The sequence below is a fragment of the Colossoma macropomum genome, unplaced genomic scaffold, assembly GCF_904425465.1.
Source record: "Colossoma macropomum unplaced genomic scaffold, Colossoma_macropomum, whole genome shotgun sequence".
NCBI lineage: Eukaryota > Metazoa > Chordata > Actinopteri > Characiformes > Serrasalmidae > Colossoma > Colossoma macropomum.
This window is the reverse complement of record NW_023495922.1, coordinates 1631325-1655418: the sequence shown is the minus strand read 5'-3', so window position 1 is coordinate 1655418 and position 24094 is coordinate 1631325. Positions and strand designations below refer to the sequence as shown.

The window sequence follows — 24094 nt, the reverse complement described above, 5'->3', positions numbered from 1 at the left end:
ATAAATAATTCTTTATCTAAGCATTATATTTTGTTAACAGTTGGCTAAGGTTCCAAGCAATGATGAAAGACTATTCTAAAAATAGCACTAACAGAAACGTTTTAGATGTTAGGTTTTTAGAACCTTAAATTCTAAGCAAATCACATTCAGCACACAGAAAAAGAGCAGGTACATCACAATAGAAAAAGACCAGGCATACACAGCACTGATACAGTAATGGTACTGACAAGTGACATTATTCTGACTGCAGATTATATTTTTACATTTCTGTAAAAAAGAAATGCTACAACTCACCCTTTCGTTTCTTACAGCCTCACACTTCCAAGGGTAGAGAGTTCATTGTGTAAATGGTGTTCCTGCTGCTTTCAAGTTGTCCTGAAACACTGACTGCTGGCTTTATTTTACTTTCCTTAACATTAGTTAAGTGCACTGAGAAATCTTGTATAGTGCACTTGACCAGATATGATTAATTGTGGTTACTTGAATTTTACATTTTTCAAAACAATGTACTGACAGGGATCTTTAAGGTCTTTGTCATGGCTCTGTAGTTTTTTTCCATTCAACACCTGCACAAACAAAACTTTTTTTTTTTTTTGCAAATGTTAATGCAACTTAATTAACTTAAAAATAGTTGTTTGGCAGCCAGTGGCACAGGAAATGCACAGGTAGATGGAAGAATGGATTCCACTAAATATCAGCAAATTCTGGAAGCAAATACACTAATAAATGAAAAAGTTAAAGCTCAATTTCAAGGCAATTTACTGCACTAGATTTTTGAGTTTTAAGGTTAACTTAAACACCTGAGTTTTGAAGAAAACCACCTACCATTGTGCTATTAGCTTTTTTTCAGATAATTTATCTTTTACATGAATAAAAACTTTAAACATGAACCAGTAATAAACCTGTAAAAACTATAAACAGTAATAAAACTGTAACAAACTGTCAACAGTGCTTTTGTGTTAGCAGCACATTCAGCTTATGTTCTATAAGCCAGGAGAAAACAAACATTATGATTAACAATAATCAAATCCACAAATATACAATACTGACTATAGTTCAGCACCAGCCAACTGTTAAAATGATAGCTAATGGCATAACACTTCAGTCATCCATCAGGTTATGTTCTGGAGCAGGACTGTCCAAAATATTATGCACTCGACTAACCATTATAGGACTGACAACCAGTCTATTAGTCTTTTAAAACCACAAATATGTTAATCCAATATTGCAGACAAAATAATGCAGGTGTAAACTGACCTTTCTGCATCTATTAATTCAAGGTTATCAGCGCAGACACAAAATACTGTTCCCTTCACAAACTTAGCTAGAACCTCATGAAATACCCATCCTTTTCGAGAGACTTTATATTTTTGATCAGGATGACGATATGCATTATACCCAAACAGTTTAACATCAACACTCTTTCCAAGAAGAGCCAGCTGAATTAAGGAGAGATTAGAAAAGAAAACAGAATAACATTAAATTCAACAATTGTCTGTAAAGCACTTTTAGAAACATGTAATGCTGCTTGCATGCAGAAAAAAAAGATGCAGTTTTATGTTCAAGAATCTGAGCAGCTATATACTCATCCCTTCCACTCGCTTGAATCTTGACTTGAACCACTTTGTAATTCTCTACCTCAACAATGTTATCCAATGGCTGGTCAATTTTCAGTGCATTCTGAAAATGAAAGCATAGAAGTCAATGAACAAATGAGGAAACACACCAGCTTAACAGAAACTGTCATAACTCAGAGCAATTGTGGAGGAAAACTAAACTGCAAGTACATTATGATATTCTCAAAGAGCAGATCCAAACTTAATACAAGGCAATAATATATTCAGGCAATATTACCTCTCTAGTGAAATTAATAAGCACAAAGATAATACCAAAGGCCTTTTTTCCACCACAGACTAATTAACTATACCTTTTCTCATAGTGTCACTTAGGTATTGTCACAATCACATAGTGATTACCCTCTTAAATTTTGCAATTCATTTTCAAAACAAAATAACCACTGATAAGACACAGCATAGCTCAGCCTACTGCAACAAGTACCCATTAACCTTCCTGACAAGCCAACAACATTAGTGATGACCTCATTCTCTGCTATCCATTATCAGGAGCTAGCAACAGTTACACACAAATTATGTTTTTCCACATGTGACACAGGTGAAGCCTCTACTAAAAAACAGCAGCATGGAACCTTCCATACTCTTCCAAACTTCCATTTCTAATCTTCCTTTTTAAGTGAAGATTTAGAAAAAGTTGCTGTTGTAAAATCTATGTTTTTATTCTTTGTTTGCAGACTAGCTTTGTGTAACCTTGCAGTAGAGACCTGTGAAAATCTTGGATCACTTTTACAACTGGAAAACAGCTCCCTGAAAGAGCTGGACCTCAGCAACAATGACCTACATGATTCAGGAATGGAGCTGCTCTCTGCTGGACTGAAGAGTACACACTGTAAACTGGAAACACTCAGGTCAGTGTTTCTTTCAGTGTATTCCTGAATCATAAATAATAAGCGGTGCTATGTTTATATCATGAAGCAGCATGAGGTTTCTACTGTTTTTAACTTTGAATTATAAATTGGTCACATAGTTCTAAGTTAAATTCCAGCTGAATGAATGTTTGTTTTAAAAAAGGTTTCTAGATGACAGGAGTAATTTAAATGTTCCTTTAAACATAATTTAAAAACATCAATGTTTTGCCCACCATCTGTACAAACATTGGGTCAACAGTGATCTGGAAAACTGCACCACAAAGCACTTCACATACATGATCATTCAGCATCATACACATGCCGTCAGAATCAACCTGTTCACAACAGACTGATGAGGAGGCATAATTGCAAAATGGATCAAGTGGGTGGGGAGTGGTATAAGTTCATGCAATGCTACACAGCTAAAGTATACATTTAAAGGTTAGTGTTAGTTACATGCTGTATTTTCTCTTTCACCCTAATTTCTCTCTTTTCTTTATCCATGTCCCTGTAACTGCTGTATCTAGTGCAGCCCAGTGGACAATGGGTTCCTGTTTTGAGTCTTGGTTTTTCTCAGTGGTCCTTCCTCATGTTCTTAGTGAATTTTTCCTTTTGTGTCTTGGTTCCTATCAGTAATTTTAAGTAAGCTTAAGTAATTTCCTTAAGCTTTTAAGGAGTTTATATTGACATTGCAGATATTTTAGATTATGTTAAAGATCAGCTCACATAATACACAGGCTAGTTTTATATATGGAATTGTGTATATGGAATTTAAAAAAGTACAATATCAAGAGAAGCAGTGAGGTTCCAAGTCTAAACTGTATCGCTGATGCCTCAGTGCACATCAGTGCTATTTGTAGAATATATTTAGTGTAAGATCTACTGATTGCTTTATCATGTGTGTCTTGTCTGTGTTATTCCATTCCTGAGTTATGAAACTGAGAAAATGGAGTGGAGTTAAAGAGAATCTAAGGCCTAACTAAATTAAACGTTTATCATTAAAAGGAGGAGTTCAAAAGATTAGCAAAAAATATTGTCAAAAAACATTTCTGCCACTCCCGCTAGTGAGATTGTGTTTATTTTTATGCTTAATTGTATGAAACTGTGTTTTAGTATGTTTCTGTCTAGTTTGATATCATTGTGAATCATCTATCTCACTCGGTCATCTGTCTTCTCGTTATTTATTTTTTTGCAGATTATCTGGTTGTATGGTCACAGAGAAAGGCTGTTCTTTTCTAGCTTCAGCTCTGAGTTCAAACCCCTCACATCTGAAAGAACTGGATCTCACCTACAATCACCCAGGAGAGTCAGGAGATAAGGTGCTCTCTGCCAAACTGGAGGGTACACACTGCTCACTGAGCACTCTCAGGTATGAAAAACTGTGTTCAGAAGTGTGTGTGTGTGTGTGTGTGGATTTAGAATGATTGAACTACTGAAGACAGTAATTATTTGCTCCTCCTATATGGCTGACAGCTCTCCAGCAGATTAATTGCATTTTATGTAGGCTCTAACATCTATGCTCTTATTCACCTAGACTGCTCTTACTGAGCAAGACTATTTCACTTTCCTAGACTGTTCTCACTCACCTAGACTGCTTTCATTATATTCATCTAGAACTCATGTGTCAAACACAAGGCCTGCGGGCCTTGTCAGGCTCTTGGCACAATCCTGGCTCACAAAATTATTTGAAATTTCAACATTGTCGATGACTCATATCTGTTTTATATCAAAATTCTGTTTGTGTAAATTATTCATTTTAACGTTTTTGAGCTCACTTTTTCTTACACACATCACAGGCTGTGAAACACACACACATACACACACACACACACACACACACACACATCTAAACCGCTTATCCTTCTGGGTCGCAGTGGGGTGCTGGAGCCTATGGCTGTGAAACAGTGAGAGCTATTTAAGTTATTTATTTTTTTGTTTAAAGATAAGCTTACTTTAAAATGTTTTAAGTTTTTACAAACTGTACTGTCTAAAGCTTAAATCACTATTTTATAATAGATCTTATATTCATGTAATGTGAGTTCCGTTTTTGTAAATTTTCACACTATAACCATCAAATTTATGGTAAATGAATATCGGCCCCAAATATCAGTTATTAGTCTTCCTGATTATTAGTAATCGGTATCAGCCCTGAGAAACCATATCGGTCGATCCCACCACCCCCTGGCCCCACTACAAAGAGCATTAAGGGCGTTTTCACACTTGGGCCGTTTCAGCATCTGAAGTGGACTCAGGCTGCTGAGTCATGGTTTCTTTTGCATATGTGAACACGCCAAACAAACTCAGATCCCCCTTAACGGCCCCCAAAACGAACATTGTCAAGAGGTGGTCTCAGTGTTTTCACATATAGTTCGTTTTAAAAGAACCGAACCGAGTTATGTTAAAGTGAACCTGGAAGGGAACCAACTGCAAGTGACCTCAGTTCTTTTTGTGTTCACAATGTAAGTGAACTCTAAAGAGGACTATCAGGTGGCGAGAAGAACCGGCAGACCCGCCTGCTGCTCTCCTATTGGCCGCACTGAAACGACTGGCCGAAGTCCATCGCGCAAAATTGGAAAAACGGCCCTGCAGGTCTGCCGCGGTGGGCTCCGTGTTCGGCTGTGCTCCTCACTGAAGCTCCACCCGGCGAATTTTCATTCATTCAGCGTTCAGAGTGAAAGCACCTGAGAATTGCGTTGCGTGCCCAGCTCGAGCCTTTAACACGGTATAATCACGCGAGCTCTCGCATCTGATCGCTTTAATAAGTCAGCGCTGCTGTCTGTCGCAGACCACGGACAGACTTTATCCTGAGTAGAACCTTATAAATGATCCTTGGTCTGTTTTACCTGCTAAAGTGAAGACTGTGGCTGTGTGTACGGCGAGCATCGAGGTCTTCACCATAAAGCACAGCTGAAGCGGACTGGGGCCGTTTTGTTTTCACAATGCACAATTTAATCGAACCACAAAACGAACTACAAACGAACCGAACTGAGACCACCTCTCGAGGTGGTCTCAGTTCGGTTCGTTTAGGGGGCCGTTTAGGGGGGTCTGAGTTCGTTTGGCGTGTTCACATATGCAAAAGAAACCATGACTTCAGACGCTGAAACGGCCCAAGTGTGAAAACACCCTATATGTGAAAACATGGTAAAATCCCACTCTCATTGAGTGATCATAATGTAGAAACAAAGTGTTTAGGAGAGTCACCAGAATGTGTTAAACTATCAGATATGTTTACAGAGAGAGAGAGAGAGAGGGGGGGTGAGAGAACATTTAACTGAGTATGTTACTGTGTGTGTGTGTGTGTGTGTGTGTGTGTGTGTGTGTGTGTTTAGAGTGGAACATGGAGGTGAGATCAGAATGAAACCAGGACGGAAGAAATGTAAGTACACATACACACACACACACACACACACACAGACACACACAAATTCACATACACACACACACACCTACTTGTTTTTGTGAAAATTCAGAACAAGAAATAAACCTACAAAATTGGAACATACCTTTCTGAGAGGTATACAGAAAAGTTTTACTTTACAAATTTCATATATTAACTTCATCAGTTGATATTTTTTTCTATCTACTTTAAGAGGTCTGAACTTCCACAGTAAAATCAGTTTAAATTAAATATCAGGAGAAACATGCACATATTTTTCTTGTACGTACCACATAGTAAGGACATGGTAAAAACTAGATCACAACTACCCACATCACAACAGAAAAAAAACTTCCAATACTTAAATAATAATTAGGTGTATAAATTATGCTTTGTGACAACACAATACAAAAATGTGACAGTGTGCATCGTGACAATGTAACAAGGCATTATGGAAAATGGGCTTTCTGTTATCTATGACATCTGAGGCAACTGAACTGGCTGAAAGTTTTTAAACATAATTTTTTTATTCAGATTTTGTTCAAAGTATCCTGAGAAGTTTAAATCATATCATGAATCAAATCAAATCATGAACTGAATGAGCTGCTACTCCCTTATTAATAATAATGGTTAATAAAAAATCTACTATGTACATTTTTAAGTTAGGAGTCCTTCATCTTTACTCTGGTTTGAATTTGATTAGAGTAAAACAAAAAAGTAGAAAGTAAAAAGTAAAACACAACAAAGTAAATATTTTTCAAATGTGTGGGGTTTCTTTTCTTTTTATTCCAATTCAGGAGGTTCATTCACACAATTACTGTGAAATAGAGGCAGAAATGAAATAGAGAAATTCAGTCTAAAACTTAATACACTTCTAAAAAGAAGTGAAACTTTCTGTATTTTAAATGTAGAAGAAGAAAAACGTAATGTAACAGTAAAACACTTTAACTGACTGTTTTATTTTTATAAAATTACATGTAACATTAAAATGTATTTTTCTTCTCAGAGCAGAACTCTACCAGTCATTGTCTAAAAATTAAAAATTCTCACCATTTTAAAAGCAGATAATTTCATGGATGAACATAAGAAAATATAACTGTGGCAATGGTGGACTTCACCATCATCTATGAGATCTTGTGCACAGCTTACAAAAACTTAACAAAGCTAAAAAAAACAACAAACCTTTAAGAAGCAGCTGGTCTAAGATTAAAAGGCAAACCTTCTTACAATTACAATTCTTGAAATGGCCTCTTCACTGAGGACTATACAGGATTAAATCCTATTTAATCTCTACAGTCTTTCAGTATCAGTTCCTGCATTCTTAATCTCTATCAGTACATTCTTTATCATTTCTATCTTTCTCCATACATACAGTTACCATGTAGTTCATTATGTCCATAAACATGTTATGTCTCTTTCTTATACCTATATAGTCTTATGCCTATATAGTCCCTCTACATCATCCCTCTATAAAATTTCTCCCTGCTCTGTCCCTCTACGTCATCCCGACAACTTCAAAATATCTCTACCCTATCCTTATATCATCAATCCCTCTGTCACACTTACATCCTGCATTTTCTCTAAAATGTCAAATCAAACGAAGAACATTTATTGATACAACATTTAACTAAACCTAATATTTATCAACAAAAGCTGACCCAGACAGCTTCTTTATGTAGTCTGCCTCCATTCAAATGCAGCTCAAAAACGCCTTTGACAGTAATTTGAGGATAAATAACTTTATTTTACAAACCTGAGTTCTCCAGATCCAGACACTTTCTCCATAGTCACATGTGATTTCATCACCTCGTTTACTGTCATGAATCACAAACACAGGTGTGGTGAATCATCTGCACATATTTTTTTTTCCTTTGTATGGTCATCATTGACCAGTCTTCCTAAAGACCTATACTCCTTTGCAGCATCAATTCTAGACACAATTAAAGCAAACAAAAAGAAAAAGACGACAGAATCAGAGTTTTTCACATTCAGTCTGGTACTCTGTGTATAAAGTGTTGTTCAGCTCCAGGTGAAAACAGCCAAAACTCACCATTCATCCTGGTTGGATGAGTGACTAGAGAGAAGACATCCTTGCTGTTGATTGGTCAGCTGTGATGACATATGGCGCTCTTAAACATGCAGACTGATAATGTGAAGCTTAGTGTTCAGACTACAGGAAATGTTTTCAATCTTGGCTCATGAGGGGAAAATTGGATAAATTTGATTTTTCAGTGAACCGTTCCTTTAGTTTCACAACATTTTAAAGTAAAAACAAACACAAAGTTGCTGCTACAGAGTAAAACATTTTACGATTGTAAAAACAGGATGATCAGTACTAACAGTTCCACAGTCTCAACTGTGTTTGCATTTGTAGTCATAGCATTTAGCAGCTTGTCTGTCTTTGTCACCCAACTGAAACCAAGACCACATTGCTGCACTAAGTCAGACAGCACCACTTACCAGGGTGATTCTCCGCCGCATCATCAAACTGCATGAACATGTTGTTGGTTATTGACTTGCTTAGCCAGCAACAGTCAAATTAGTAATTTTAGTGTTCCACACTTTAACATGTGTTCATTAAGGTAATGTTAGGCAGGATAACAGACAACTGGGACATTATTTTTCCAAAAATCCAATAGTGTTTTTATTTAAACGTAAATAAGAAGCTGCAGACTCATTTCAAAAGTAACGTTGATGTTTGTGCTTTAAGATCCGGCAAACCATTCTGTTGTGATCAAAACATTTTTTAAGTCTCCTTAGGCTACAACCATATTGCCTGGTGTGACATTCACACATATTCTCAACCTGGGAAGCACTGTACAGTTTCAGGTATTCCTGAAGAGAACAGCCCTGATCCAGCTCATTAACTGATTATGGAGCCCTTCATTAGCTGGATCAGCTACTCTGGGAAGCAGGATTAAGAGACACAGCCTTCTACAAATTAACCTCCGCACTGTCATACTCAACAGCAGCAATGTATTTATTCACTTTATACCTGAACACGGAGACAAACAATAGATAATCATTTACACCAGAGAAATACATAAAAAAAAAACGCAAGAACAATCAGCTGACATTGGCTTCTTGTCCAGATTTTCTGATCCACCTTAAATGATGCACATTTACACAGGCATCAGAATGTAACTGTGGTGTCGTTTAAGGTGGAACAGAAAATTTAAATGAGAAGCTGGTAAATAAGAACCGAACTTCAGCTTCATGTTTGCACTATTACGTGTTCACAGTAATATAAACTATAGCTATATATTATTGTGCCAATTACTATTTGTCAGTAAATAATTTTGTAAAGAGTCCAATAATGTAAATTAGCTGGCATTGTCGCTAAGAGTAATAGCATTTATTCTAACCACTAGATGTGTTTATTGCTCATATTTCGACTTTGGCCCAATCAGAAATACACAGTTATACTTATATATTAATACCACTGACTGAATACAAACGATGGTAACCAGAAACATTAGACTGGCTAGCTATTTTAATTAGCTGGTGTTAACTACCTGTTTTTAGCAAATAATTCAACGTTACTGGTCTGTTACAGCAATATATATTTGGGAAAATAACAAATATAGTATTGTTATAGTTCAAATGGTTTAATTAGATTAGTTTAAGTAAAGTTATTCCTGCTGTTCTCTGCTGCTGCGGTCAGTCTTATCTGAGCTTTTGGTGTGAAGGGTCTGGAAAATAGAGCAGTGTAGCTCGCAGATCACTGGTGTGCAGTTAGAACCAGTCAGAAGTTCCAGTGCATTAACAGGTAGTTTATCAGGGGAGAAAACAGGGATAAGCAGAGGCATTGTGAAAAAATGCATCAGGCACCACCAAAAAAATAAATAAAAACCTTTTGTGCACATATCATTATATGCAGTGCAATTTCTGCATTAATTAAAAATATACACCTCATTAAGAGCATTTAGTAAATATAAAGCAAGCCATTATCATCTGTGTGTGAACTCCCAATTGGCTATATCCCAATATAAATAAGCCCCCAGAGTGAATCCGTCAGCAGGTAATCTGCAGTTTATGTGGCTGGTTTCTATGGTGCATCAACATTTTTGCTGACATACACGGTATTGTAAGTTTAGCTCTAACATGATTTGCAATTAATTTAATGTATTAAAGGCATCATTAAAATGGAAATGCCGCCTACAAATAAACCTTTTTATTTTTAAAATAAAATTTTAACAAGGTATATATCATCTTGGTACACTATCAACTGAGATTTATTATTGAAAGATTTATTTATTATTGATTATTCATTATTTAATTTATTTTTATCATCATAATTTGCATAATTTGAAAACTCCAGTTACTCTTTTGTCTCACAGTGCTGTGAAAAAGTATTTGCCCCTCAATCGATTTCTTCTATTTTTGCTAATTTGTCACATTTAAATGTTCAGATAATCCAACTAGTTTTAATTAAGATAAAGACAACCCAAGTAAACACAAAATGCAGTTGTCATGTTCAAATGGGAGCTCCTCAGCCTGTAGGTTGGGGTTTGGATCATCCTGTCAGTCAATATTTATGCCATCTTTCTCCTATGAGCGCTGAACACTTACTCAGACGAGGTGCTAGTGGGACATATACACATATATCTTTGCGATATTGACTTCCATGGGAAAGAGGCTCTTTTCCACACCCCCCACCAAACTGTAATCAATAGATGATGGCTTTGGGGCGTATTTAGGAGATGAAGGAATACTGCACATAATCTCACAAGCCAGTCTTAACCCATTTCCACATTACGGCCATTTCCACCTCAGAATCTCAGAACACCATCACACAAATCTGTTGTTGTTTCTGTCAAAACATCTTTCTTTCAATGTGCTCGAAGCCTTAAGCCAGTTAAGCATGGGCAACAGGCTACTGGTCAATTTGCTGCTTTATCGTCATCGTCAATCACCCTAGAGACGCAGTAAAATCCACCTTCTGCATCACCAGAACTCGCCACAAGCACAGGGAACTCCGATTCCCACAAGCCCTCAGGCTGATTAGGCCCAACCTGGCACATCTGTGGATTCCTCTACTTAAGGCCATGGCAAACAGCAGCCCTTTGTCACACTTTTGTAGAGGGGTGTTTTAACAAAAAAAAAGGGAAAAAGGAAAGAACACAAAAAGAAAAGAAGGCTGGAAAAAACAAAAGAGAGAAATTGCCTCAAAACTACTTAAAAGCCCAAAAAGAAGGAACAGCTCCAAGCCATAAAAAAGTGTATGTTCCCCAAAGAGTAAACAGGCGAAACATAAAGCTGATCTTCCTCTCATAATTACAGAGGAAGTGTCTTTTGTTTTCTGGTTACATACCCAGCCATTACCATGTCTTGGGATGTCTTAAGACATGTCTAAAGACACATTATGAAGACGTCTTAGGACATCTTGAGGCATGTCTTAAGAAATGAAGACATGTCTTTAAGACATGTCTATAGACACGGATCTTAGGATGTCTTGGCAATAATAATATCCCAAGATGTCTGAAGATGTAGGATGCATAATACGTATTTTTAAATTTTACCTACATTTTTTTAAAATAAATCTTCTACTTTTAAATATTTTTAAGGGAATTTTAAAACATAACATTATTTACAGCAAAAATTCTAATTTTTTTGTTCTATGTAGGATGTATAATGGTATCACTTATTTTAATATATATATTGTATATTATTTTATAAACATACAAACATTACATACATTAGTACATACTACATTTATACATTTCAGAACAAATTTAACAACAAAAGTAATAATAATAATAATAATAATAATAGGCACATGGTTCCCAGTCTGTAACTTTCTCTACAATGAGCCATTTTATATGAAACCACTAAATGACTTTGTTTACATCGCAAGAACAGAATCAAGTGTACAAAAATGTGGAATTCCCCTTTAAATGTTTCTGTTGCATTAGAAAAGCTTATGGAATCAGTGAAAATGTATATGTGAGTTCAGACCATGCCTTCAACATGGTGGTAGTATGAGGGAAAACTCTTATACACCTATTTTGTAATACAGCGTTGCTGCAAAATTTAAAAATCTAATTCAGTTCTTTTAAATACCTTTTTATAGTAATTAACCCTTAATGTTTTAGAAATGTGTTAAAAAAAACATTTTTTTACAATTACTATTTGACAGTTATTACAGTAATGTGATTTAAAGGGGTATGGAAAATCACTTTCTTACAATTTTGTATTTCCTTGTTAATCTGTTAAAAATTCAGAATACTACATTCAAATAATTTACTCTGCAATCCAAAGCACAGCCCATGAAAAAGCACCCACATAGCTTTCAAAAAATATAGATTACAGTTATTGTTTATTGTTTTTACATCTGTGTATATGCATAGTACAATAGCGTCATCACGCTTGATATGTTCTACAGATGGAGAAAAAACATGTTAACTGATTTTGTGTAGAAATTTGAAACATACTGCAATAAATACACAGTTCCGAACAATTAATCTGATTTTAAGGTCTGCTGTTATTCCGTATATAAGTTATACTAACGTTATTAGCAATATAGTACTATGAACAATTATAAATGATGGGGAACAATTTTAAGACGAATTCATATATACTAAAAAGAAAAACTGACCAACAGAGTAATACAGAGGTCTGAACCCCAGCAGCACTCCTAACATACCTGAGCCAGATAATGATCAGCTGTCAAACATTAAATACCAGACTCAGATGTGCTGGGAGCTGGAATAGAGCCATGTGGACATATGTGGTCACAGGAAACAGGACACAGATAACTCAATGTGCATATGTCCATGCCATAATGCCTGAACACTAACATTACTGATATCACACTGCTAATGTTACCGATCTCTCCTTTCAGAGTTAAATCTGTGATGAGTGAGAGAACTGTCAGATTCACAGCCCATCGCTTCTTCCTCTGTTTTTTCTCAGTGCTGGTCTTCTTTGTCAGAGATATGAGGAAAATGCATATGTTAAAAAATAAATTTTAAGACAATAAATTTGAAATTACTTTTGGATCTGCATACACAAGCAGGCTGAATTTAAAGGGGACCTATTATGCTAATTTCCAATGTTCATAATTTTATTTGTGGGCTTGACTATAATACATTTACATGCTTCAGTGTTGCAGAAACACATTATTTTTCTCATACTGTAAATCTCTACTCACCCTCTGTCTGAAACGCTCTGTTGGAGCTCCTGTGTCTTTAAGCCCCTCCTTCCTGATGAGCCCAGTACGCTCTGATTAGTTAGCTCGCTCATTCAGCTCTGACTGATCAAGCGCCAGAGCGGTTCCGCCAATACATGGCCTCCGGTAGATGCGTTGCATTGTCTGAGGGCATGCCAAGCTCGCTGGTAGGTGGGCAAAAAGGATTGTGTTATGGGATTACATCATCTTGTAACAAAGGAAAAGGGCTGGGGAACTCCAGCCCTCAGGCAGCTGAGAAAAGTGGTTTCTGTGGGAGAGAGTTTCTCCCTCTGGCATATACTTTCAGCTTTGTATCTTACACGCACAAAAAATACATAACATACTACATAAAACAGGAAAGCATTATATATTCCCTTTATAAGTAGAATATAATGTACAGTATACATAATTTTACTCATCTAAAATCAACTCAGGCATTTAGTACACAAAGAAATGTGGCAAGGCTTTAAATAATACCTATGCATGAACTCCAGCGTGGCAACCAGCTCACACGCACAGCTGATGTTGAGACAATGATGTTCAGTGTAATGAAAGAAGCATCAGGATGAGGCCACTTGGGTAAAAGCACAGTTGAGTGTTGAGAGAGATATGGACTGCCACCATACTGGATGAGGCCCAAAGAGTGGATGTTCCTTTAGAAGGATGGAAAACAACAAAGTTGATTAGATAATTCACAATTCTATCGTTTTCATCCTCTAACATGCCTCAGTCAACACGTAACAAATGATCATTTGCAGTTGAGGCAGGTGTGAGCTTAGTACTGATATCTGTATCTGTTAAAAGCTGTGTTAAAGGAGAATTACACGATTTTTAAGCACAATTTCATCATTAAGATGCAAAAAAGTAGCCTGATATGAAATGTTCCATTGTGGAAAAACTTACAGAGTCAGAGTTGTTCATAGTGGCAGTGACAAGAACCAGACGTTTGAAGAGTTCAATGCCTCTAATCTCTCTCACAGAGAATTATTACATGAAATGATTATTAATAAGAGCTGAACTCTATTAGAGCATGTTTACCACATGCTGTATGCTATAAATTGTAGGGCTCTGAGACTTGCAGTATTACACATTAAAGCACTGTGAAGAAGTAAATTCATAAATATTGACACAGTGTTGGTGATATTGCCATATCAATATTTTGAACACAGCTGTAGTGGCAAATAACATATCAATCTGCTCTTCTGTATTACAATAAATACTTCATGAAATATATATGTTTGAAATACCCACCAAATCTAAACATCTGTCTGACATTCATATAGTTTTATTTAAAAAAATAAAACTTGAGTCTCACCAGTTGCTCAGCTTCAAATGATTTCTGATGAGAAACATCTAAAACAAAACAGACGCATGAGGTAAATGCAGCAAAATAACAGCAATGCATAACAATGAAAAACACAAAACAAACTGTCATTATATATTACTAATAAATGTAAAACATAGATTATTAATATAAAGCACAAATAATACATTTAAAAAATACTCTAGAAAGGACAAATCCACCAAGACGTTACTAGTGTAAATGTAACTGAGCAAATTAAGATTATTACTACCCTCTCTGAACTACACAGACTGGCGGACTATGTTCAGTTTCATTGTTGTATTGTTCAGTGTGCTAACCCTGCTGCACTGTGATCAATGTTAGATTTAATTCTGAGGCAGCCTTTCATTTGTTCCAGCTACCTCAGTGCTTCAACTGACTGATTCTGCTGCACACTAGCATAACATCTCACCTGTCCATCCTCCAAACCTTATGAGCCTCCATGGCTGCACTGCTGGGTGAGACAGCTGTACAGAGCTGAAGCTGGGCGGTATGTTTACAGTGCGCTGCTGGGTGAGACAGCTGTACAGAGCTGAAGCTGGGAGGTATGGTCACAAGGCGCTGCTGGGTGAGACAGCTGTACAGAGCTGAAGCTGGGCGGTATGGTTACAGTGCGCTGCTGGGTGAGACAGCTGTACAGAGCTGAAGCTGGGCAGTATGGTCACAGTGCGCTGCTGGGAGCGGGTGCTAAGCGACATCTGATGCAGCCGCGAGGCGTAAACAGACAAGCCGCTTAGCCGCTAGCTAGATAACTACATACGCTGACCTAACGCTGGTGTCTTCACTCGGCAGATCGACCCAGAAATACAGAAATAAATGTTTACTTCAACAGACTGTTAGTGAGGCTGCTCATCTCATTTTGTCACTACTCACCTTTTGCAAGCAGAGTCTGACCGTTGCAGTCGTGACTCCAGTCGCCACTCCGCTCGGTCCAGTCAGCTAGTTAGCTAACTACGCAGCTGAAAATCCTCGTTTTCGGGAGCTGAAAGCGTCACCCGGCAGGCGGCGCTGTCTCAGTAAGGAGTGTAAGAGAGTCTTAGCGAGGTTTAACACTCGCTAAACAAACTCGATAAACTGCCCGCGGTAGCGACCTGAGAGACCCGCTCACTGTAAACGGCTGTAACGGTCGCGCTTGGCTTTAAACGGAGGAACGGCGGAGAGCGCTCGCGCTTCAAAACCGAACGTCCAAGCGGCGGAGTCTCGCGCTCTGATTGGTCCGAAACTCCCGTCAGTCTTTTGTTTGTCCTCCCATAGATCTTTTCTCCCGGTTCGCACCTCTCTGTACTGAATGAACTGTGCTGTTTTGTTTTTGTTTGTTTGTTTGTTTAAATCTAGACACAGAGTAGAAAAGTGCAAACCCTTGAAATACATGAGACAGCTGTACAGGATTATAGCATCACTGAAGAGGCTGTGTCTTAATATATTAAAGTCAAAGTATGAAGTTGGACATTTAAACAAAAATCTGTTTAATTTTACGTGGTGAAACAATATAGGTCTTTATATTACTACTCAAATACATTTGTTTATTATTGTTTTTGTTTTCCAAATACCTGGAGATAATAATTTTGAAAGTTTTACATGGTATATAAAAAAAGTTTTTTTCTTTTTCTGTTGGGCCAAATTAAAAGTCCTAATGGTCTAACTTTGGGCAGCCCTGAACTGCTTAAGAAAATAAACAGAAGTGTAGATGTTGAAGAGAGTGAACCAAGTGCTTTTTTTGCATTAAGTTTTGGTGGTAATGTGATCTCTAAAGTACCCAAGTTAGCTGTTAAGTACATTTACTTCCTATTAGTTCAAAGTTGTTTTATCTTGGTTCCTAGCTTGTTGTCTCTGGTTACAATTGTACATTTGAAAATAGATCAATGTTGTGTTAATCATAGCAAGTTTTCTGCAAATGAGCAAAAGGCTGTGACTGACTGTGATTGTAACATTCACCAGTGGAGATAAATTAAAAGTTATTCTACCATGAACTTCAATGATGTAAGAAAATGAGTTTAAACATTTTAAGGTAAGGTAAATGGTTTAAGAATTGATTTTTTCTTTTGCTGTTTTGCTACTGTAAAAACATTTCTGCAATAATCCACAAAGAAAAAAAGCATCACAAAAGTACAGCAAGTAAAACCTTAGTGAATGTTCTTTTAGTAATATCACACAAAAACCATAAGATTACAGCAGGCTGTTTCTTGAGGACATACTTGTTATATTCTCATTATATTTTACATTAGGGAGTGCTGTGGTAATCCTGGTAATCCTCAATTGTAATTTTGTATTGTATGTTTGGCAGTACCACAGGAATACCACATTCATACCACAGGACTTTTTGTAATGGACCACTCTTTGGACTCAACTGAACTGTCTTAAGACACAACATCTCTATGTCTTAAGACAAAGTGATGTCTTAAGTCATGCCTCATCTTCAAGACACACAAAATAATTACTTCTTTTTCTTAAGACGTTAACTTTCATGTCTCAAGACAAAGACCGTGTCTTCACTCATACGTCTTAAGACGTTCTTGAGATATCTTGGCATAAGAAAATGTCTCAAGACATCTTATAAACACTGTCAAGGCATCTTAAGACACAGTAACAGCTGAACTAGATTAAGTTCAGGCTTTTATCACATTCTGAATATTCATCCAGCCAGTAAAGGACTATTGCTTTTGTCTAAATGGTTGCTAACATTACTGTAAGCTCATCTCAGGTCACCACCTCAGGACGCCTCCAATCCGCCAGAGGACGCACGCAATCCAACACCATCCTTCTCACTGGTGCTGACCCAAACTCGCCTGGCTGAATAAAAAAATAAATACTTGCTCTGTCCCTTAAAATGAATCTCTGCAACATTTTAAGCCACATATGTACTCTGATTTTAAAACTTCAACAAGCAAACAGCCGTATATCAAGAATGAAAAAATAAAGTTTGTTATTTCAAGCTGCTTGTCAGCACAGGATCCTCAGCCTCCTTGCACTGTTGACATTCTGCCATCGTGGTCAGTCTTCCTTTGATTATATGAGGCCTGAAGTCATCACAGCCTTCATTCCTGCTTTGACCACAGTGTTCCTGTCCTCTTCCTGGGGTTTTCCGTCTCTGCTGCAGTACTTTCATTGCACACTGTCAAAGAAAAACAGACTAAGTTTGTATTAAGTAAATGCAAAATTCTTTACCATCACAGAAGTGATTACCAATGTTTGAGATTCCATCAAAATCATCAAATGATGATTTGACAATTAATTTCCACATAAATAATTGCGATTAACACTTTGTCTTTTTGTCCCAAATTGGCTGACTGGCTATCTCACTTCCTAACTGCCAATACTCAGTATCTCCATCTGACGACGGAAACTGCTTGAGCTCAAATAAACAAACATTTTTCAGTGCTGTCTTTTAAAACAACTTAGAAAAGGATGGTTTTCATACACTGATCAGGCATAACATTATGACCACCTCCTTGTTTCTACACCTATTGTCCATTTTATCAGCTCCACTTACTATATAGGTGCACTTTGTAGTTCTACAGTTACAGACTGTAGTCCATCTGTTTTTCTGCATACTTTTTTAGCCCCCTTTTACCCTGTTCTTCAGTGGTCAGGACCCCCACGGACCCTCACAGAGCAGGTACTATTTGGGTGGTGGATCATTCTCAGCACTGCAGTAACACTGACGTGGTGGTGTGTTAGTGTGTGTTGCGCTTGTCTGAGTGGATCAGACACAGCAGTGCTGCTGGAGTTTTTAAACACTGTGTCCACTCACTCTCCACTCTATTAGACATTCTTACCTTGTCAGTCCACCTTGTAGATGTAAAGTCAGAGACGATAGCTCATCTGCTGCTGCACAGTTTGCGTTCGTCATCCTCTAGTCCTTCATCAGTGGCCACAGGACCCTACCCACAGGACGCTGTTGGCTGGATATTTTTGGTTGGTGGACTATTCTCAGTCCAGCAGCGACACTGAGATGTGATCCACTCAGACATCTGACTGTCTGCAGTCTTTCTGTAATCACTAAATCATTAAACGGCCCATATTCTACATGTTTAGTTTTTATTTTTCTTCTGAAATTCACTTATTCGTGTGGTTTTATGTATCAAAAACATTCATTTTTCAGCCTCTCTTTATCCTTTTGAAATAAACAGGCTGTTTTTGTTTCTGTGCTTTTAAGCTTCATATAAATGAGCTCTGCTCTGATTGGCTGCACTGTATTGTGCTTCATTCGAAAAGCAGTCCAGGCTGAAACACTCTTATAACTTCAGTGTGAGTGGGCGAGGCTAAACTGCTGTAGGCTGAATAGGTGGATGTGTGTAAATGTGTAGCTTTTGACATCACAGAACAACAAATTCAAAAGGGCTGTTTTGCAGCTTAGTTTCCAATGACTGAATGGTCTGGGAGCGACTCTGACAGCGTTCAAACACCACATCCAGCTCTTATTTAAAAAGGTATAGCTCTCCATGATTTGGGCCCTTTAATAGAACACTTAACGGTGAGTGAACTTCTATTCACTGTGATTCTGACAAAACATCTAACATTTTTCTGATAGTCACAGCAACAGTTTCTCTACATTACCTCTTGTGTTGTGTCTCTTGGAACCTGTGGAAGCTGCTCCTCAGGCTGGAACTGGTCCTTCTCAGTCACCAGAGGGTTAGTTGTGACCCGAACATCTGTCTCAGCAATGTTCCAGAAACAGAAATAAAATTTAGAAATGTGGTTCCAACCATGATCTGATTTGCTGCATTAGACGCTGTTCTTGTGGTTGTAGTTGGTCTTTTTCATTTGCCATCTGTAAATATATAATTATGAGAATCAATGTGAAAGTTTCAGAGAAAGACCACAAATGAAAACATCAATTAATCTTGTTTTCATTCACAGTGAATGTTCATTTTTAAATACCCTGCATCTCCATATTAATGCTCCTTATAGCAGAAGGGTTTTTCCTGCTACTGTGGTTGTTTTCATTCTGGGCTAACATGGTCATCATTCATCACGTGAGAGACACAGACGTCTTCCAGAGCAGCATCAACACTGAAACATATAAATAAAGCATAACAGAGAACTTTTAGTTCTAGAACTACAAAAACAACAGAAAACCATTTAAAAATTAGCAAATCAACAAGAGAGAGAGCAAATGTCCTCACATATTACACAGACCAGCCACTTCATTAAGTCCACCTCCTTGTTTCTACACTCACTGTCCACTTTATCAGCTCCACTGACCGCATAGTTTCACTCTGTAGTTCTACAGTTACAGACTGTAGTCCATCTGTTTCTCTGATACTTTGTTACCCTGAGTGCAGAAACAAAGATGTGGACTCAATGAAGTGCCTGTCCAGTGTAGAGCTAAATGAGAAAGTTATATCATTCATACCAAAAACCTTTCCACTGTAATGAAATTCAGACATGAACACTTTCAGGACATCATGATAGATTTTCTGTCTCCTTTCAGGTTCATGTTTAGTTATTAGTTTCCTCTGTGATCCAAAAGAAAACCTCCCTTATCAGAATGGACACTGAATACTCCACAGTCTACGAGAGAAAACAGAAAACATGTTGACCACATCACACCACATTAACTAAAAACAAATAAATAAATACAACCAATTAAATATGAATATTACATTACCTTTTTCTGGATATATATATATTTCACACCAAACCCATCTTTGTCTTTATAAACAGCTGTAAGATTTGCTGCCTCTTCTTCTAGATTAAGTTCTTTTTCTCAGCTCCATGGCAGCCATTTTCCATGATGGCTCTACTCTTTCTAGAAAAATAGTAGAAAAAAGTTTTATTTTGATCTTTTCATATATTAAATATTTTAGTCTCTATTTAATTTGATTGACTGTTGCTAAAAGGAGTTCAAGACAATTTTATTTACATCTGAAGTCTCACACTTTTATTTTTGATCTAGCTGTGAGTTTCTGAATGTGCTCTGATAAGTGAATCACTAAATAAATTCACAGCATAAACAGTCCAGGGACAACTGTCCTATAAGGACAGCCTAGAGAAAAAGTGTTAGTGAAAGAACATGACTGATATCTGAGATGAGCTTCTATAAAGAGTATTGGATGGAAGGAAAGAAAAGGCATGATGACCAGAAGAGACTTAATGACGAGTAACTACAGACTAACTGGGCTTTAATAACCAGTACAAACTTACCTGGGATTATTTTAAGACATTCTAACGGTGTGATTAGGCCGCTGAAGTGATTTAGTGAGTTATATGTAGGTATGAATGCTGTTGTACGACAATGACATATTCTGGTATTTAAACCCTGTTAAAAAAAGAATGACTAAACTAGCGCATGTTCAGGAGTTTAAACCCCATAAACGACAAAGAATGACTGAACTAGCACAGGTCATAAACCAGCAGCCGCCCACACAAACACAAACACACACACACACACACACTTATATAAAAACACACACACTCTAATGTCTCTTCTTGTGTGCAGATTCCTGTGAGTTCACTCTGGATCCAAACACAGCGAACAGTTCTCTCTTTCTGTCTGATGGGAACAGAAAGGTGGTGAATCTGATATTTTCACAGTCGTATCCTGGTCATCCAGAGAGATTTGATTGGTATGATCAGGTTCTGTGTAGAGAGAGTCTGACTGGACGCTGTTACTGGGAGGCTGAGTGGAGCGGAGATGTTAATATAGCAGTAACATATAAATCAATCAGAAGGAAAGGAGACAGTGATGACTGTGTGTTTGGACGGAATGTAAAGTCCTGGATTCTGAGCTGCTCTAATAAGAGATACTCTGTCCAGCACAATAATAACAGAACTGATCTCTCTGCTCGTCCCTCCAGCTCTGAGACAGTAGGAGTGTATCTGGACTGTCCGGCCGGCTCTCTGTCCTTCTACAGAGTCTCTGCTGATAAACTGACCCATCTACACACTTTCAACACCACATTCACTGAACCACTCTATGCTGGGTTTTGGGTTCATTATTATGGCTCCTCAGTGTGTTTAAAATAAAATAACCTCCTGAGTGAAAATCACAAAGCACACACACAGACACACAAAGTAAACACACACACACACAGAACACACACACAGAACACACACACACACACAGAACACACACACAAAGTAAACACACACACACACAAAGTAAACACACACACACACATACACACAAACAGAGAACGCAGTGCCTTAAAAAAATAGAAAACTAGAATTTTCTCTCTTGCTCTCTCTCTCTCTGTTTCTGTCTGTCTGTCTCTCTCTATCTGTCTCTCTCTCTGTCTCTCTCTCTCTGTCTGTGTCTCTCTCTTATCTCTCTCTCTGTCTCTTTATCTGTCTCTCTCTCTCTCTTTGTGTCTCTCTCTGTCTCTCTTTCTCTGTCTGTGTCTCTGTCTCTCTCTGTCTGTCTTTCTCTCTCTGTCTCCCTCTCTCTCTCTCTCTCTCTCTCTCTTTGTATATCTCTCTCTGTCTCTCTATCTGTCTCTCTCTCTGTCTGTCTCTCTGTCTCTCTTTATCTTTCTCTTTATCTCTCTGTCGCTTTATCTCGGTCTCTCTCTCTCTCTGTCTCTCTCTCTCTCTATATCTCTGTCTATCCCTTTCTTTCTCTCTCTCTCTCTCTCTCTCTCTCTCTCTCTTCTGGGGGATTGTGGATGGATGGAGGGGATAGGGTGAGAATGGTGTGAGAGTGTTCTGTGAGAGTAACTTTTTGACTTATGTGTTATCCTTTCCTTGAGGTTTCGGGTTTTTCATATGAACAATACTCAAAACGGTTTATTGGTACTGTATTACGTACTGATTCGTGTGCTTGCTGGTTTTACGGCGGACCATGTGGGAGGGTGCAGGGATGGCGGAGGCTCACCTGAGCGGTGGCGTCCAGCCCCTCTTGCTCTGTCATGGGGTGCGCTGCGAATCGACGCCTGATTTAGCAGTGGAGGACGTGTTGCTGGTAGTAGGAGAGTTTGTAGGATGCGAAAACATTATCTCAGCATTGAGGATGAATAAGGCCGTGGTGGTGTTTCTGAAGGAGAAGACACTGGCTGACCGACTAGTTGAACACAGCATTACGGTAAGCGGAGAGTTTTATAGGGTTGTTCTGCTGTTTTCACCGACGGATAAGGTAACGATCTCAAATGTGCCCCTGTTTTTTCCCCAATGATGACATAGTGTGTGAACTTTCATAGTTTGGAAAAATAGCCAGTGATGTTAGGATGATTCCGTTGAATTGTAAAAGTTCAACTCTGCAGCATGTTTTGTCCTTTAGATGGTGGGTGCTGATGTTTTTGAATGAGCCTACTTTGGATAGTTAGGCCTTAGAGTTACCTGTGAGGATAGATCGTATATGTTATACGTGAGTACGGGAAGTATGCGATGCTTTGAGTGCGGGAATGTTGGTCATAAGAGCCTCTGTCCGCACAGAGTGCGAGTGTCTGAGGAAGCAGGGCCTGGCACTTGTGGAAGTGAAGGGAGGCAGGTGCCAGTAGATCAGAGTGTGGGGCCGGGTGAGGGTACTGAGGAGCGCCCAGCTGCAGTGGCCGGCGCTGATATAAGTGTTTTGGTTTCTGTCAGTGAAGTTGGAGTGCATAGGGTAGAAACTGTACATCAAGATGGGTCTCAGGCTTCTTTAGAGGCGCATGAAGGAGAGGGCAACAGTGATACTGCGCTATCTGCACATGTGGAAGCCATAAGCAGTGGTGAAGCAGCTGTTGGTGAGTCTGTGGCGAGTGTGGATATGCCAGTGCCACAGGAAGAGGAGGAGGAGGAGGGTGTGTTTTCTGACTTTTATGACCTGGCGTCTCAGGCTGGAGAGGATCAACAACTTTATTCAGTGCAAGAAATAAATGTGTTTTTAGATGAGACTTTTGGAAAGGTAGTGGAGATTGCCTGCTTTTTTCCTAGTGTAGAAAATTTGTAGCTTCCGTGGCGAAAATATATAGAACTGCTAAATTTGATGAACTGAGTAAGCAAAAGAGGTTCAGTCTGAAGAAAATCCTGAGGAAGTTGCCCCTGTTAAACGAAAGTGCAGTGACTGAGCCACTGAGGGTGCTTTCTTTCCTTTGGATAAGTTGAGAATCACCTCCTTAAATATTAATGGGGGCAGAGAGGGGAGCAGAAGGGCTATATTAGCTGAATTTGTTAAACATAAAAATGTTGATGTTTTATTTCTGCAAGAAACCCACAGTGATAGGGACAATGAGGTGGAGTGGGGTATGTGGTGGGATGGGAAGTACGCTCTCAGTCATGGGTCCAAAGTTAGTTCAGGGGTAGCGGTGTTCTTTTTTGGGTGGTTGGGGATAGCCCATCTGCATGTGAATGAGTTAGAGCAGGGACATTTGTTATTGGTACAGGTAGACTTTAGGGGAACAGGGTTCTTGTTTGTAAATGTATATGCCCCTAATCATGGTGGCGAGCGGGTGAGGTTGTTTGGACTGCATTGCAGCGATATAGTGACACTCTCTCAGTAGTGATTGGCGGGGACTGGAATTGCACTACAAATTTTACACTGGATAGGAATGGGAAAGAACCTCACCCAGGGTCTGCTGCAGAGCTGGGAGGGTTACTTAAAGAGTGTGGGTTTGTAGATCCTTGGAGAGAGCTCAAAACAGGCACAAGACAGTATACATGGGTTAAAGTTTCTGAGAAGAGGGTGAGTGCAGCTGGACTAGATTGTTTTTATATAGCTAAGGGCTTTAAATGCTTTTATGGGTCCCAGTGGCTTCTCAGACCACCATGCAGTTGTGCTTGATGTACTACTGGCTAGAACGACCA

General features: G+C 38.4%; 1 protein-coding gene across 1 annotated transcript in view; it reads left to right on the top strand.

The window, feature by feature from the left end:
• Positions 1-21424, top strand: part of LOC118803521 — a 54463-nt gene extending 33039 nt beyond the window's left edge. Inside the window, exons 10-13 of the mRNA XM_036564011.1 lie at positions 2309-2482; positions 3678-3851; positions 5812-5858; positions 20814-21424. Of these exons, the coding sequence (XP_036419904.1) occupies positions 2309-2482; positions 3678-3851; positions 5812-5858; positions 20814-21340 (922 nt within the window). The 3' untranslated portion in view covers positions 21341-21424. The remainder of the gene's footprint in view (positions 1-2308; positions 2483-3677; positions 3852-5811; positions 5859-20813) is intronic.
• The last annotated feature ends 2670 nt before the right edge of the window (positions 21425-24094 follow it).